The 17,161-nt window shown below is 40.2% G+C and overlaps 1 protein-coding gene across 11 annotated transcripts in view; it reads right to left on the bottom strand.

Moving 5' to 3' along the window:
- The window catches only part of PDCD1LG2 (programmed cell death 1 ligand 2), a 60,683-nt gene that overhangs the window by 5,296 nt on the left and 38,226 nt on the right, over positions 1-17,161 (bottom strand). For 9 of the 11 annotated variants that reach the window (XM_088792710.1, XM_019727160.3, XM_088792705.1 and 6 more), the window contains 2 exons: positions 14,450-14,583; positions 9,220-9,267 (listed from right to left, as the gene is read on the bottom strand). In XM_088792710.1, coding sequence (XP_088648836.1) covers positions 9,220-9,267; positions 14,450-14,583 — 182 coding nt within the window. The remainder of the gene's footprint in view (positions 1-9,219; positions 9,268-14,449; positions 14,584-17,161) is intronic. The other 2 variants (XM_088792708.1, XM_088792709.1) reach the window with 1 other exon arrangement.

Below are 17,161 nucleotides of genomic sequence, written 5' to 3'. Positions count from 1 at the left end.
GTTATTTGTTGTTATTCAGAGACTCATGCTGATGTACAATCACTACCTCAAATGTTACTGGTTACCATGCCAGATGGAAAAAGAAAATATGTCAAAGCACACACTAGCTCTTACTTATTTTTTCTACCTAGAAGTAACATACATCACTTATGCTTACATTTAGTTGATCAAAACAAGTCATATGACCACACCTAACTACCAATTAATTGCAGAGACATGCAATCCTATTATGTGCACAAAAGCAAGCGATCCAGGAAATACGTGAAATAACACTAATGATCACCACATCCACGATGGAGAAGGCTAGGAATGAGCTATCTCTTTGGCCACATTTAGTTTGAAAACTTTTTATTTTCTCATATTAAAGTTAAGGCCTTGAAGGCCCCCCGGGGAGATTGAGACATGTGGATTTCCACCAGAAGACAACAGGCAACACCTTTCCCAGAGTTTCCCAGGAAGTTAGGGGGCAAAGCCATGGTGTGGAAAACCCAGCCCTGAGCAGCTGTTGCTCGAGCTACTGAGCCCTGCTGGGCACTCACTCAATAACTGGGTCTCGCTTCAGTCTCTGGCCAGTGAAGCAAAACCAACAAGCCCTTCCTTTCTTAAGTGGGAAGGGAGAATATTTATCTGAATAAAAGTCTTGTCAGAAGTAAGTATGATGGACATGCTCAGGGCAAGTCCCAAGACTGACTCTCCCCAGGTGATGCTGAGTAAGAACATGCGGGCCCACAATGGCTCCTGGACAGCTCGACACTGTCCCAACACCACGGTCTGGGGGAGAGGCAGAGCTGTGATGGCAGAGAATAGGTGTGGGAGAATGAGAGCCTGAGCTGGCCGGGCCTAAGTACTCCCTAGCGGGGCTCTGTCCTCAGACTTCATGAAGCTGAGGTAGGAGTGGGGGTTGGCATTAGATCATGTAGTACAGGAACAAGTACATCTGCTGTGGGAGAAGGCACAAAGCCAGGGAGAACCTCTAGGTCGGGAGTCAGCAAACTTTCTCTGTAAAAATGCAGATGGTAAAATAGTTAGACTTTATGGGCTATAAGGTCTCCGTTGCAATTACTCAAGTCTGCCATCAGAAGCAGGGGAAGGGGGGTGAAAGTTGGGGGGACAATATGGAAACGATGAGCATGGCTCTGTTTCAATAAAATTTTGTTTACAAAAACTACTGGTCCCCGAGTCATAGTTCGCCTACCCCTTTTTAGTTAATACACATCGAACAATAGTAGAGTATTAACTCTTGTTGATTCTCATTTAATAGGTGTCTCATGAAAGTACAACCTTTCTACAATGTAATGGGCTTTCAAAGGAAGAGGAAGACGTTGTCTATTTTCTAGGAATTTATAACTTAGTACTCTTGGAACTGCAGATCCCACTCAAGTAAGCTTTTCACCCAGCATAAATGTCATAATCAATACATTTATTTTCTTTTAATAAATACACGGCACATGGGGCATTAATAATTATAACCTGGTCCTGTGTATCCAATTTTACTAAATCTAATACCTGTTTTCTTGGGATAAGAAAAAACAATTTAAAAGTAAATGACAAATCAGAGGAAAACATAAACCATAGAGCAGGCAACGGGTTAATAGTAACTGTAAGTAAAGACATAAATAAAAAGATGGAGAAAAGATTATGCATAGGCAATTCCTGATGGAAGATAAAACCTATAAATATATGAAAAAATGTTTTATCTCACTAATAATTTAAAAAGGCAAATTAAAATAATGATGACTTTCAATTTTCAATTTTCAAAGTAGCAAAATTTAAAAACAGTGATAATTCCCAGCATCAGGACAAGTGTGATGAAACTAGCTCTTTCATGTGTTACTAGTATAAATAGGAACAGTTTTCTAGAGGGCAATGCAGCAACACATTTTGAGAGTCTTAAAAATGCCTATAGCTTTATCCCAGTAATTCTATGTCTTGGACTTTATCTTGTCATAATAATCATAGATTTTATGTACAAGGCTATGAATTGTGATAATGTTTAAAAAGCCAAAATATAAAATAACTATGAGGTAGATACTAAATGTCCAACAATACAGAATTAGATAAATCCTGGTACATGTATATAATGACATACCATAGAGCCATGCATTATATTTTTAATATGTAGGTAATACTAATGATATAGTTAAGTAAAAAAGAAAAATCAAGGTTTACAAGCTATAATTTAATTTTGAAAAAATTTAAACATAGAAAATTATCAGGATTTAAATAGCAACATTAAATATTAACCATGATAATCCCTGGGCAATGGCTTATAAATCATTTTGACTTTCTTTATACTTTTTATTTTTCATTTTTATACTCAGAAAAAATTATATAGCTTTTTAAAAGTTCTAAAAATCATTATAAGCTATTCTTTTTTGACCTGGCAGACTCAACCAAAATTAGACAAGATTTATCTTTTAATAGGAGTCAAATTTGGTCAAAATCAATGACCTTCTTTTAAATGTATCACAGAATAAACTAAAAGAAGTACAGACAAATGGACTATAAAACAGACAGATACCAAATACCCAATAGTTGCATTAACCTTAATATCTCACTTTGTTACACTGATCAGGTAGACATAAACTATGTACATGTGCAAGGAGCCAGAAAATAATGCTGGATCATGCACATCCAGAGTGGTAACAGCTGTTACATATACAATGTCAGAAGGGGAGTAGATTGGGGAGGGGGGTTATCACTTTGTGAGGGGTGTAAATGTCTATTACATTGTTTTGTGCACTGAACTAATGGAAATAAAAAAGTTGAGAGGATAAAAAAAAAAGGGGCAGAGCTGAATGTGGAGAAGGTGCTTTCTCACCCACATCTTTATTATCTTCACTCCACTGTCTTTTTTCCCTGTCAACCTTTGCAATAGATTGTTATCGCAAAGAATCGCTTCCGTGCCAAAGTCAAAACACTGGCCTGTAACTAGAATAGATTATAAACTTGTTGAAAACAGGGACCATGTCTATTATGTTCATCTTAGCATTCCCGGTAAAGCCCCACATCAAGTGCACAGTAAATGCTCATTAACTCTTTGTTAAATTAACATATGGCCCAACTTGGAGGCATAATTAGTATATATGTTAATATATATATTAGTATGCATGTATGTCTATATATGTACATGTATGCGTTTGTGTATGTCTTCAAGTATATGCTAATTAGTTACAGTGATATTTAAGGAGAAGTCAGATGAACACCAAATAGATTAATTACAGAACAGGCTCAGTTGGGTCCCTATTGAGGGTCTGCTTATTGGTGTCTGTGCAGAAAAAGATTAACTCATTAGGCCTGGGTTGCTCAAACCCTGCAACCTTCCAAAGGAAGGCCTGTCTTCAGGACTGGCCCTTGATCCAGCTCCTAGGAGATAACCTTTGAGCCCATGGAATATCCTGCTTGATAAGAGCTTCTTTCAATGCCCAAGGCTTGGGCCCCATTGTACCTGTTTGACCAGGTAGTTTATGCTAAAAGCATGGATGGCTTATGATGAGTGCCTGTTTTTGCATGCATGAGGCCAGGACCATACTGTATCAGTTTGACCTTGAGTGGGGCAGGGAGCCAGAGGCTGAGCAGCTAAGATCAGTCACATGGTCACTGCATGACTGCATGACCGGCCCCCAGCAAAAACCCTGGACAACAAGGCTTGGATGTGCTTCTATGGTTGGCAACACTTGGCATGTGTTGTCACAGATAGTTTCTGGGGGAATTAAGTGCATCCTTGTACAATTCCACTAAGAAGAGACTCCTGGAAGGTTGAACCTGGTTTTCCTGGGCTTCACCCCATGCACTTTTTCCCTTTGCTGACTTTAATCTGTATCCTTTTGCTGTAATAAACCATAACTGTGAATATAAGAAAGAAAAAAGAGTGTTATAGACTGTATACAATGCAGAGGGAAAATAAAGAGGGGTGAGTTGTAGGAGAAAGTCTTACAGATTAAACAAGGGAGTACAATGTAGTGTACAGGGGTGGGCTCTGGACTTGGATACTTGGGTGCATTTATTGGCCCTCGTATTTACTAGCCAGATGAACTTGCACAAATATTTCCTCATGTATAAAACGGGGGGGTGGGGGTGGGAGGAAGTATATATACTTCATAGGGTTACTGTGAGGATTAAATGAGTTAGTACCTCTGAAGTATTTAGAACAGTGGTCTGGCATTATTATCATCATAACTGATCCTGCCAGAAGTTTGAATTTGAGTAAGCAAGACAGAATGCGGAGGGCACGCCAGGCAGAAGACACTATGGGAGCAAAGGCACAGAGATGGGAATGAGCACTGCATAGGAGCAGGAGAGGTGCAAGGACGGCAGAAGGCCTGAAACACCATGTGAAGGAGTTTGGATCTGGTCTGGAGACAAAAGTGTGGCATGGTGATGAGACAGTATGGAGAGGATTGGATGTAGCAATGTGTGCTGTCTCCACTTACAGGGGCTTTTCAAAGCTATCTATAAATATTTCAGTTCCTCATTGGGTGTTGGCAAGAAAAGCCAGATATTTGGTAACTCAAACCTACCTCATGCAATCTCTTCTTTTTACTGAGAAGTCATTTCCAAAACTGTCTGTTTGATTTTATAAAGTTATTTTGGCTACAAGATTGTTTTATTTTTCCCCCCTCTCGATTTACTTAGCTATTTATTATTTCAAAATACATAAAGTGGTTGATTCTCAAACCACACGTGTCCTTTTGTTGCTGAAAGACTGACAGCCAGTGAGCTGAGAAAAAATCCTGCTGAAATAAACAAAAGCCCTACACACTTAGTTTGTATGCAAATCTGGGAGGTTCATGGATAAGCAGGTATTAGACAGAGCTGTGGCCTCTTGGATGACTCCAGGGACCAGACAATAGATGGTAACATGATTCTATTTTTAAAGGCCAGCGAGGTGTAACGAATTAACTTACTCCAGCCAAGAGTGCCCCTCCCCATCTGCTGGTGCCTGTGATGGTTAATTTTATGTATCAGCTTGGCTAGACTATTATGTCACTTGTTTATCAAATATTAATTTGTATGTTGCTGTGAAGATATTTTGTAGATGTGATTAAAATTTACCATCAATTGATTTTAAATAAAGAGATTACCTTCTATAATGTGGGTGGGCCTCATTCAATCAGTTGAAGACCTTAAGCTCAAGAGCTGAAGTGTTCCAGGAAAGAAGGACTTCTGCCTCAAGACTGTAACATAGAAATTCTACCCGAGTTCCCAGACTGCTGGCCTGCTCTACAGATTTTGGACTCAAAATTGCACCTTCAACTTTTACCTGAATTGCCAGCCTGCCCTACAGATTTCACACTTGCCAGTCTCCTCGTGGTTCTGTGGTTCTGTTTCTCTGGAGAAACCTCAAGTGCCCCTCACCTCCAACAACAGGTACCAAGTGTTCTTGGCTGTCTAACCACTGAGCCCCGGACTTATCCTCTTTCCAGTCCCAAAATCAATATCTCCATCCATGTCCTGCCCCTCTTGTTCCCAGGGTATATTATCCAAAATGTTAAATTAGTTCTCAATAAAGAGTTAATAACTGGTGAGCACCTTCGTAGGGGAAAAACTTAAAAAACATCTACTAAAATCTAACACATTGGTATTTGTCTTGACAAAACCATGAAACACTATGCCAAGTAAAAATGGGCCAATTTTCCCTTTAGTACTCCATCTCTATAGATGATTAATTAATTTCTACATTTTATGCAGCTCTAAACATGATTATAGACTTGGGTCAATCCAAAAATACCTGTGAATGCAACTGAAACATAGAGAACACAAAATAATTACATAAGTGTTAAAATGCGCATGTATAGGACAAAGGTGAATAGAAACACAGATAAATAGATAATGATTTTTTGTTTTGTTTTTGTTTTTGTTTTCTAAAGAGCATCTACTTTACATTTGGCAAATATACGGCCAAATTCTATTTTCCCCATCCCACACCCAGGCAGACATCATTCATCAATCAACACATTCTCCATCTAGAAACGGTCTCCCAAACCATCCTCATCTCTGCTCTATGCATTCCCTGCACCTGACATGAGGCCTGTTTGCCCTTCTGGATTTGGTCCAACCTTATCAATTTACAGACAACAAAACTGAAGCCAAGAGAGGGGGTGGATCTTACTTAAGATTATATATCTAGCTCACAAAATAACTTGAATCTAAATCTCTTCAATTTTAATCATGACCTCTTTTTTTATAAAAATAAATATTTCAGGCATAAAACGTAAGTATAGACGATAATGTAATGAACATCTGTATATCTACTACACAATTTAAGAGGTTAAATGTGGTGTTTATCATTTCTATGCTGTTTTTGTACTTGTACTTCAGATGACTGTTTCCATAAACACTGCTTAGGGGTTGTTTGCATGTGTTTAAACTCTCTACAGTAGTCACATGCTGTTTATATCTTTCTGCAATCTATCTTTCCTCTCAAAATTATATTGTTTAGATTTATCCATCTCAAAAATACATCTAGTTTTGGTGCTTTCGTTTTAATTATTGGATAATTTTCCTATTCATCTATTCTTCTATTGATTCATATTTGATTATTTCTAATTTGTTGCTATTATAAGTAACAGGACCAGGAATATTCCTATGTGTGTCTTCTATGATGTATATCTAAGTGGTCCTGACCTCTTTATATCAGGCCACATATTCTCAAGTAAGTGCCCGGGAGCGGTGAGGGAGAGAGAAGTTACCTCTCTCTCACCTGCTTGACTCTTCCTTCCCCAGTTAGCAGACAGAGAGAGTGACTATATATAACTGGGGTGGGAGGGAAGGAGATTAATTCCATTTCTTTAATTTGACTTTTAATCAGTATAGTTACTTTACTTTGAATTTCAGATAGCATTACAAGAGGGTGTGAGATTTTTCTGTTTATAAGGAGATGTATTGGTTAAAAATGGTTGTGATACCCTGTTAATCCAAAGATGTTACTCTATAATAGTGCGATATTTAGACCATGTGGTAGGCCATAGGGAGAGACACTTAGGACGGCACCAAGCAAGCCTTTGAGCATTTCTCAGTTCCTCAAAGAGATGTTTCTGTCTTCATTACTCAGATCCTAAACTTTTTCCTGACTGTATTTTCTCTCTAGGAGAGAGGTTGCAAACCATCATTGACAGGCTCAATTAGTCTATGGGCATATTTTATTTGGTTTCTTTGGTATTTGAAATATTTTCAGCCAGCACTGAATAACTAGAACATTTTATATAAAAATCTGGATTTCCATCTTCTCTGGCAATGTTAGGCTAGTGCTAAATTGACAGGGAACATGCTCTCCAATTTGTCGCAGTCTCACCACACCCTATTTGATTACACTAGGACTTGTTTTTTTAAAATTTTTGGCGGATTATTGGGGAACAGTATATTTCTCCAGGGCCCATCAGCTCCAAGTCGTTGTCCTTCAATCTAGTTGTGGAGGGCGCAGCTCAGCTCCAAATCCAGTCGCCATTTTCGATCTTTAGTTGCAGGGGGCACAGCCCACCATCCCAAGTGGGAATTGAACCAGCAACCTTGTTGTTGAGAGCTCGTGCTCTAACCAACTGAGCCATCCGGCCGCCCCTACACTAGGACTTTTTGAGTCATTACATTACCTGCCTGGCCCTGGTGAGCATCAGAATTTACCACGTCTGCTCTCAGGCCTTTCACTATTTGTTCCTTATGCTGAGCAGTTGAAGGAGGACTTCGTGCTCATGAAACTCAGACAAATATGGGGGCCTCTCTCCCATGTAAACTCACTGTAGGCCAAGCAGACCAACTTACAGGAATACAGAACTTTTGTTTCTCAGGATTGGATGTTTCAATAAGGACTGCCAGTGTTGAAACTTTCCTGAGTCAAGAAAAATCTCATTGCTAATTCAGAGAAGCTCAGTGTAACTGAACCTCAAATCCAGGCCGAGGCTGCATTTGTTTTCTTGGTTCTGTGCATAGTGACAGGATGTATTTTTATGAATGGTTTTCAGGGAAGTGGTGAGAGGTAGGAAGGGTGAAGGGGCCAATTTCAGTCCTTTCAGTTATATTTTGTGCTTATGAGCTGCCATGTCTTATGTATAAGCCAGACACAGACCCTGGTATTTGAAGGTTTACTATGGTTGTTTTCACAATTTGGTGCCTCTGGAATTTGGGGGATATATTCAGCAGAATTCTAAAGTTCTGAATATTTTCAGAGTAGCTGATACAAAATTATTTAGAAATTTCTATGATTTTCCTAGCATCATTTTGAAGAAGTCATGAACTCATGCATTACAACATGTAATTCTGTATTACGAAAGGAAAGACAGTTTTCCCAAGAAAGCTAAAAATACCAGTTTACAACATGGTCCAGGCCTGTCCCCAACACACCATTTCCCCATGACCTAAGCTTTCCATCCAACCAGCCTGAATGATTTCAGCAACTCCACTTTTGCTGACCTCCAGATCACACCCTTCTCGCCTATGAATTCCAACTCCAAGCGTGACAACCTCAGGAAGAGACTTCTATTCCCTCAGCATTACTCTTGACCCATAGCCCCCACCAATGTGCTTAATCATGGTTGCAAAATAACAGCTGTTGATTACATCACAGTTGAATATCTTCCCCTTACTGTTAAGTTTTAACAATGTTTCTAACTACGTGAGCCCACATGTCCTGTTTCCCCATGTTTCCCCGAAAATAAGATCTAGCCGGACCATCAGTTCTAATGCGTCTTTTGAGCAAAAATTAATATAAGACCAGTCTTATTTTATTATAAGACTGGGTCTTTATAATAATATAACATAATGTAATGTAATGTAATGTAATGTAATGTAATGTAATGTAATGTAATGTAATGTAATGTAATGTAATATAATATAATATAATATAATATAATATAATATAATATAATATATACCAGGTCTTGTATTTATTTTTGCTCCAAAAGACTCATTAGAGCTGATTGTCTGGCTAGGTCTTATTTTCCGGGGAAAAGGGCCCTAGCAGTGCTTAGCAATATAGACAGACCAAAGGCTATGTAATTGTTCTGTAGCTGTACAGCAGATATACCACCTTTGCTCTTCAAGAAAGATATGGAACAATGCAAGGTTGTAAGAACAACTTGCTGAAATATCACCGAATAGGATGATTCTGTGATTCTGTACAGGCCTAAATTATTCAGTTACCCTTTGTGCATTGACAGAACAGTGGCTATTTCTTAATTCAAGCTGGGAGACAAAAAGAAGTGATAAAGAAAAAACCATACTCACAGCTCTGTTCACTTCCCGCCTGATTGCAGTGATCTTTTTTTGTTGTGTCTGAAAAAGAAAAATCCCAGAATAAGATTAATGAGAACATTATTCTGTTTATAGGCTAACTATTTGCAGAACAAAAAGTAAATCCAAATAAATCCATATATAGAAGTCTAGTCATCTACCGTGGCTGGAGACCTCAGCTTGAATAATGTATAATGTAAAACCATACCCTTAGGCAAAAACTGTGAACAAATAAGGCCTCCACTTCCCATGCCTTTGTCTGCCCCTGACCCCTCAGGCACTCAGAGGCTGAGGGACTGCTAATTTGGGTACTTAGCCCAGGATATATTTGGCTCCAGAATTACCTCTCCCTTTTCTGCTTTAGTCATTACTGCCACTCTTTCAGGTCTGCCCTACACAGAGCAGAAGGTCTGATCAATTAATTAGCACTAAGGTGTAAATGACTGATATGGTTCAAAGTAAATCAGGGGGCAGAAGCACAAGTTCACATAAGGGGATGCTACTGGCCACTGTTTCCCTGGTTTCATCTCTTTCTCAATCCCTGATTTCACATGTTCCCTCCTTGTGGATTTCCTTCCAGGGCTTGATATCTATCTTCTGCAGTTGCCTGGGTTCCTGAACTCAGTCCATCCCTAATTCAGCTTTTGCTCTGTACCCCAGGTTTTTAGTAACTCCCTCATGACCACCCTGGGCCTCTATTCAGCATTACAGTCTCCTCTAAAACGGTTTGCATTTGAAATGATCCCAGCGGGTAACCCATAGGAATTGCCCTGGAATGCTGGAGTTCCAGTGAAGTCCTCTCTAATGCCCGAGGTGAGTCCTGCCATTCTCTGTGGTTCTTATATAACCATAAATCAGCCAATTTGGCCTTTGGTTTACATCCCTGTAAAACCCTGGCTCAGTATTTTAGGGCAGTGCCATTGAAAGTGTGGTCCTTGGTCTGGTGCTGGCAGGTGAACTGTTTGTTATCAGTCCACAATGAGATAAGTACAGAAGTAGAGTGTAAACATTTAGAAAATTTTACAGTAATTCTTCTACTATTTTATATTTTTTGGTTATGTTTATTCAGATGTCCTGTTAAATTTATTAAATCCATTAAAAACTGGACTTGTTTTATGTCTTTGTTCTTTCCATTTAATTTTTTAGTAATTTGGGTTTTTTTCTTTTCTTTTAAGAACTTTTATTTATTTTAAGTGTGTTTTTCCAGGACCCATCAGCTCCAAGTCAAGTAGTTGTTTCAATCTAGCTGTGGAGGGTGCAGCTCACAGTGGCCCATGCAGGGATCAAACCGACAACCTTGTTAAGAGCGCCGAGCTCTAAACAACTGAGCTAACCGGCTGCCCCAGTAACTTGTTTTTAGTATGTATTATAAAAGTATCGATTCCAACATATTGGAAATTTGAAAAAACGCAAACTGGTTCTTCACCATAGAGAGTTTGAGAAGAAGAGATCTGGAGTCCTGTTCTAGAGATCTGCTCTCTCTAGCTGGTAACTCCTACTGGATTCTATTCTTGTCTTTGCCAATGGCCCAGCAAGTTAATGAACAAGTCACTCAATTATTTTGGGTTGAGACTCTCTCCTTCCATTGCCCAAAGATAATGTGTAATGTAAAATGTATTCAGATTGAACCAATTTTTATTAAGCACTTTTGCAACAAAAGGGCCGTAAGTCTTGGAGTCAGACATTCTGTGTTCAAACCCCAACTATGTGACTTTAGAAATACTTTCTGAGCTTCAATTTCTTCATCTACCAAGACGACACTACTCTTTGCCTCAAGCAGTTTTTGTGAAATTAACTGAAAAAAGATCTAGCACAATGCTGTCCAATAGAACTTTCTGCAAAGATGGATATAATTGTTTATATGCTCTGTCCAGTACAGCAGCCACTAACCCCATGTGGCTACTGAGTACTTATAAGGTGTGAGCACTTACAATGTGACCAAGGAATAGAATTTTTATTTACTTTAAATTTAAAAACCACATGTGGCTAGTATATTATTACATAGAGCAAGTGAACATACATACTTGTGTATAGAAAGTTCAATGTTTAAAATTTCATTGAACATCTATATTTGCCAGGTAATGTTTTAGACACTGGACATATATTGGTGACTAAGAGAAAAACAGTCCCTGTACTCATGCAACTTAAAGAGCAGCAGATGAAGCAGAACTTGACATTATTCTTGCAATAGAAGTTGTTAACTTCTTTGGAGCCCAGCAAGTCACCTTGGAGCCCTGATCTGTTGAATGGTTCCTCTTAGATGGAGGTGGTAAACAGAATCTTTTATGGACTGACAATGGCTGCCCTCCCAATATGCCTTGGTATGCAGAACTTGTCGTTGAGACATAGGTGGATAAATCTGTTTAGGAGCCAAGGAGCCTTCTGGCTGGAAAGGGACTGAGACTGCTAACTCTTTGCTTGATTCTCTCTGATAGACGGAGAAGTTCAGGACAGCAATGGCCCTAAGAGGAACTCAAGATAAGGAAGTCAGGACTGGTGTCCCAGTCTCCACTTGAAGGCTGAGAGCAGAAGGGGGTGGCTGGGTATAGCTATGGTTAAGGCAGGAAGGCCCTCCTCCCTTATCAGCTTGAGGGTCCTGCTTTGGGAAGAGTATTAGGAAGCAGCACTGGCCCTGTGGGTTAAGTAAGCTTCCTGACAGTTTGTGGGAGGTGGGGAAGTACGTGCTGTAAGAGAGAGACATGGGACTTCTTGCTAAGATGGGCAGGTGGGTGCTTGAGGACTTAACTGGAACATTAAAAGAGATGCAATTGCATTTGTAGCCCAAGCAATTAATAAAAGGTCCTAGATATGCAATTGTGTGCTGAGTATATTGAAAGGAGAAGTAGGTGCTATGGAAACACCTGACAAGGTGATTTAATGTAATGGGTGTGGTGAGGGGGTGGATTCAGGGGAGGCTTGATGAAGTGACAGCTTAGCTGAGATTTAAAGGATGACTACAACTCAGGTGGACGAGAAGAAAGTATTTTAAGAAGAGCAAATACTGTATGAGAAAACTCAGAATTGAAAGAGTGGGAAGTCTGCGAAGACTGGAAAATCCTGTATGGCTAGAGCTTAGATAACAAAGGTGTTGATGATGCCGCATGAGCTGGAGACATGAGTCGCACCACCCAGAGCTCATTGGGACTTCATCTAGTGAGCAGTGGGAAGTCATGGAAGAGATCTGAACAGAAGACACGTGGTAGGTTTGTGGATTTAAAAGGCTGTTTTAGCTAACAGTGAAAACAGACCATACTGGAGGTGGCAGGAGCGGATGCAGGGAGACAACTTAGGAGGGTTCTGCTCTAGTTCAGGTTGAACCACAGTAGTGGCCGTGAGGTTGAGTCAATCAGCTGTAAAATGTAATTCCCACGTCACTTCCCACTTTATAGATAGAAAAACCATCTCAAAGAAGTTAGGTGATTTGTGCAAGATCATAGAACCAACAAATGGCAGCACCAGGTCCAGACCTAACTTTCTGACCCTGGTTTAAAGCTCTGTCCCCAGTAGCAGCAGTTCTCAACCTTTTTCCATGACACATGAGTTTGTGCTCAGGGCAGACACATTTCCTCATGTGTATCCGTTTATTTGCCATGTAGGAAAGCAGATTCCAGTGAACCTGAGTTACAGAGGGGGATTATTATATAGGCAGCCATGATTTCACTCTGGGTCATTTAAAATAAAAAAGGAATCATTTGCAAATTTATTCACTTGACCCTTATTAGTAACAAATCCCTCCCACTGCAGTTGGTGCCTGAGCCTTGAACCCAGGAGCTACTAATATCCTCACTCACTCTTGAGATTGGGATGATGGATGACGGGAGGATTTTTTCTGCTCCACCTTTGAGTGTAATTCCGTTTCACTTTCCCAAAGGAAGTAGAAACAGAAGGTTCTGATGCTCGTTTCTGAGGTGACTAGTGGGTTCTCAGCCCCCAGGCCTGGAACCTGGTATAAGAGGTTCATATGTGGGAGATAAAAGAAGAATGGCAGAAGATAAGATTGTAGTGAGCTGCATCTCTCATGGCTGTCTGAGGTCACAGATTTGCAGAAGTGATTCTGTTTAGTCAAAGTTCTGCCAGACAAGACCTTGTAATTCCTCCTTTATGGAGAAGCATCTTTTCCCTCCACATCACTAATCATTTCTTTCTCTCTCTCTCTCTCTCTCTCTCTCTCTCTCTCTCTCTCTCTCTCTCTCTCTCTCTCTCTCTCTCTCTCCTTCCTCCTTTCCTCTCCCTTTTCCCCTTCTTCCTTCCTCCCCTCTTCCCCTTTCTTTTGACAATAGTTCCTTGGATGCCACAGGGGGTTTTGTGGTTATTACCCAAGCTAATGCACACGTAGGACAATGGACAAAAATAGAGGATGACAATATTTCATGGCAGTTGAGAATATAGAAGTTAGATTGTAAATGTAGGATAACAACCACCTAAAAAAAACCCTGATCCTCAAATAGTGACTGCCCCAAATTCCTATTGAGTTGTTCCCAGATGTCATTTCTTTTTCTATAGACAAGGCCGTGTGCAGATCTTGGGAGGAGCTTGCTGGGTGCTGACAACGGGACAATTTAGGGAAGTACCACATAGACAGGCAGATATTCTGGCCAGGGCTCAAAGGCTGCAGCAGCTATTCTCTGTGCCAGCTGGCACAATAGGAATGGAGGAGCTACTGAAAGACTGCAGGGCACCACCAATGGGTGCTGGGTGCTTCCCCACCCCCAAATGGCCTCACACACTTTTCTCCTTTTCTTACCAAACCAAGGGATTTGGATTCCTAGAGGTGGGATGGGGGAGTGGGGGGTGGGGTGGCTTAGCCCAGCGGATACCCAGAATAGGGAAAAGAGAAGTGAAAACTGAAGGAATCATTGGAAAGAATCCTGGCATTTTGCCACCAGTGAACTCTGCATTGCCAACACCCACAGTGGTCTGCATTGACAAAATAACACCAATCTCACAGGGCCAGAGATACGTCTCTGTTCAAAGAACCAGACAAGCTACTTCAGCCACAGGCACAAAGCATTCCTTTTAAAATGTTCAGTGTAAGGATTTTAGCTCACTGAAGACTACAGCCATTTTCTTCTAGGGAAAAAAATCATCAGGACAAGCCCAAAGTAATTCATAAGACCTGAGCAGATTTACTGTGAAACTGGTAAGCTATAGCCCAGTGGGGCAAAGTGGAGCCTCATGCTGCTGCAGATATTTCGTTCGTTTGGTTACCATGAATAAAACTCACCTTTTCTAGAAAAAGCTTTTGGCAGAGTTGTTTTCTTAGGACTATCATTGTAGCTGTGAACACTAAAGCAATGATGACTAAAGGGATGAGAATATGAAGCAGCGAAGTTGGAGAGATCTTGGGTTCCATCTCACCTGGGTAAAAGAAAAGCACCAGATTGCAATCATATGGCAGTTTAGAGGTAAACCAAGCTGGGTTATAACTAATGTAGCCAGCTTGCATTGTGCATTTAGTTCATGTTAGGTGTTATTCTATGTATGCTTTATGCATTAGCTCATTTACTCCTCACAACCACCCTATAAGGCAGGGTCTACTATGACCTCCATTTTACTGGTAAGAAAAGTGAGGCACAGAGAGCCTAGGAAACTTTCCCCAAGTTATACAGTAAGTGACAGAGCAGAGATATAATCCAGGCTGTATGGTTCCAGATTCCATGCTTCACATCATTCTGACATATCTATCATTTCCTTTCTTTTTCTTCTGTCCTTTCCTTTCCTTCTTTGCCTCTATCTATCAATATCTATCTATCTATCTATCTATCTATCTATCTATCTATCTATCTATCTATCTATCTATCTATCATGATCTATCCCTCAGCCCAAAAATGTCTCTCCATCCTCTGTCAAGCACTCAAGATGCTTAGAATCCATACCATTAAGTATTCAATTTCAAGGAGTCACAGGATCCTTTTGAAAAAATAAAATATTGTAGGCAGTGTTAATACACAAAATCCAGTCATTGTGAATTACTATAACTAGCCCTTTTCCTTGTCATAACTAATCAAGATCCTAGCACTGAGGAAAAGATGAATTTAGTAGAGAAGTGGATAATAAGAATAATTTTGGAGCCTGGACAAAGCCTTGTAAAGGAGAGCTCTGGGTATCTATAGGTCAGAATGAGGGCCCCAGACTAACAAAGGACAGGGCTGGGGGGCGTTCACTATAGGGAGATGGAAGGGGACCCATGATAAGCTGGGCCCTTTCTAAAAGCCTATATTTTGCCTTATGGAGTAACTCATACAGAATAAATATAACATGCTGGTCTGAGAAAAACCTGGCAAAACTGCTCAGGAGGAAAGGCCCCAGTCCTGCCAACTTCCCTCCCCTTCCCCTATCACGGTGCTATCTGAAAACCATAGACAGTTTTAGCTGTGAAGGGAGGAGATGTAATTTAATCTGAGTCCCTCATCTTAGAGTTGAGGAAGCAAGGCTCAAAGATGCTAAATAATCTATTTAAGGTCATGATTTCTAAGTAAGTGGCAAAACCAGGATTGCAAACCCAGATCTGTCTGATTCAAAGCTCAGGCCCCACAGATATTTGTCTCTATCCAAAAAGAACGTGGTGAACATTAAGAAAGAAAAGGATTGACAGGCTCATCTACCCATTAGATAACCCATACTTAAAAAAAATTTTTTTTTAACTGAGGTATAATTGACAAACATTATATTCATTTCAAGTGCACGACATAATGACTCAATGTTTGTATACACTGTGAAGTGATCACTACAATAAGTGTAGTTAACGTCTCTGACCACACATGAATAACCCATATTGATCACTTACAGGAAGTGCTATTTAAGCACTTGCTGCATGTAGCACCATGAGTCAAGGAGTCCTGGGACCCTCACTGTTCCCACAACAGGAAAGGTTCCTACCTCAGTGCCTTTGAGCAAACCCTTATCCTGTCCAGGTTCCCTCATAGCCCCTTCCACAGACAAAAGCTCTAATCATCCCTAAAGACTTTTTAACATTGAACATTCAACAGGACACCAGTCTACTTAGATTGTAAGCTATTGGAGTGCAAAGTCTTTAAGTCGCCTCCGAATCCTCTGAAAAGCCAAGCACCAGCTATATGAAAGGTATAAGGATTTGTTGGGCTGAATTGACCACCTATTTGTCCACCTAACCTGATCTTCCCTGTCATTGGTTACCTTGTGGCAGACTGCTGCTTATTCCTTAAATCCATTCTCCCTTTCTTCCCTAATTAATATTAGCTAGGTGTTAGCTGCACACATGGCTTCTCAGAGACTACCTAAGCCTCCTCTGCAGTTAGGTGTGGCCAGCCATATTGTGTGGCCACACTATCTTCAGGCCAAGAGAATGGGTCTTCTGGGTCTTGGACATAAAACATTGAGTATGTCTTTTTTTCCTTTCTGAAGACTGAAACACGGATGTGGAAGTGACCCAGCTTTGACAATTCAGTAGCAATAGCAGCCTGGAGAATGGCAGAACAGCAGATAGAAAGAACCTGAATCGCTGGATGACTTTATGGAATATAGCTGGCTACCTACCTGCTCTCAACCAACTTCTGTCTCTAAATATTATATGAGAAAGAAATAGGCTTTTGTCTTGTTTGAATCACTATATTTTGAGGTCTCTTAGCCTATATCCTAATACATTTTCTTCTAAATTGTCTTATAACATTTGGATGCCACTTAACAATGATATGATGATGCAATTAAAAAACTGTTTTGTCCTTACCCACAGTCCTAGCCACTCACAAGAAGCCACACCTCTTGCTAAAGGTGCTATATCTTTTACCTGTTTCCATACTTTCTGAATGCTAAGGACTTTACAGGCATATTCCATTTAATCTTCACAATAACCCTACAGGCTATCTACCCTTATTTACTCTCATTCTACAAATGAGAGACACTTGTAGGGCAGCTCAGTCATATGTTCATGTTCTCAATGCTAGTAGGTAGCAGAGAG

Source organism: Rhinolophus sinicus, chromosome 16 (assembly GCF_057876585.1).
Source record: "Rhinolophus sinicus isolate RSI-liver-muscle chromosome 16, RSI-T2T, whole genome shotgun sequence".
NCBI classification, from domain to species: domain Eukaryota; kingdom Metazoa; phylum Chordata; class Mammalia; order Chiroptera; family Rhinolophidae; genus Rhinolophus; species Rhinolophus sinicus.
Note: the sequence above shows the minus strand (reverse complement) of the source record. Positions and strands in the feature narration are given on the sequence as shown.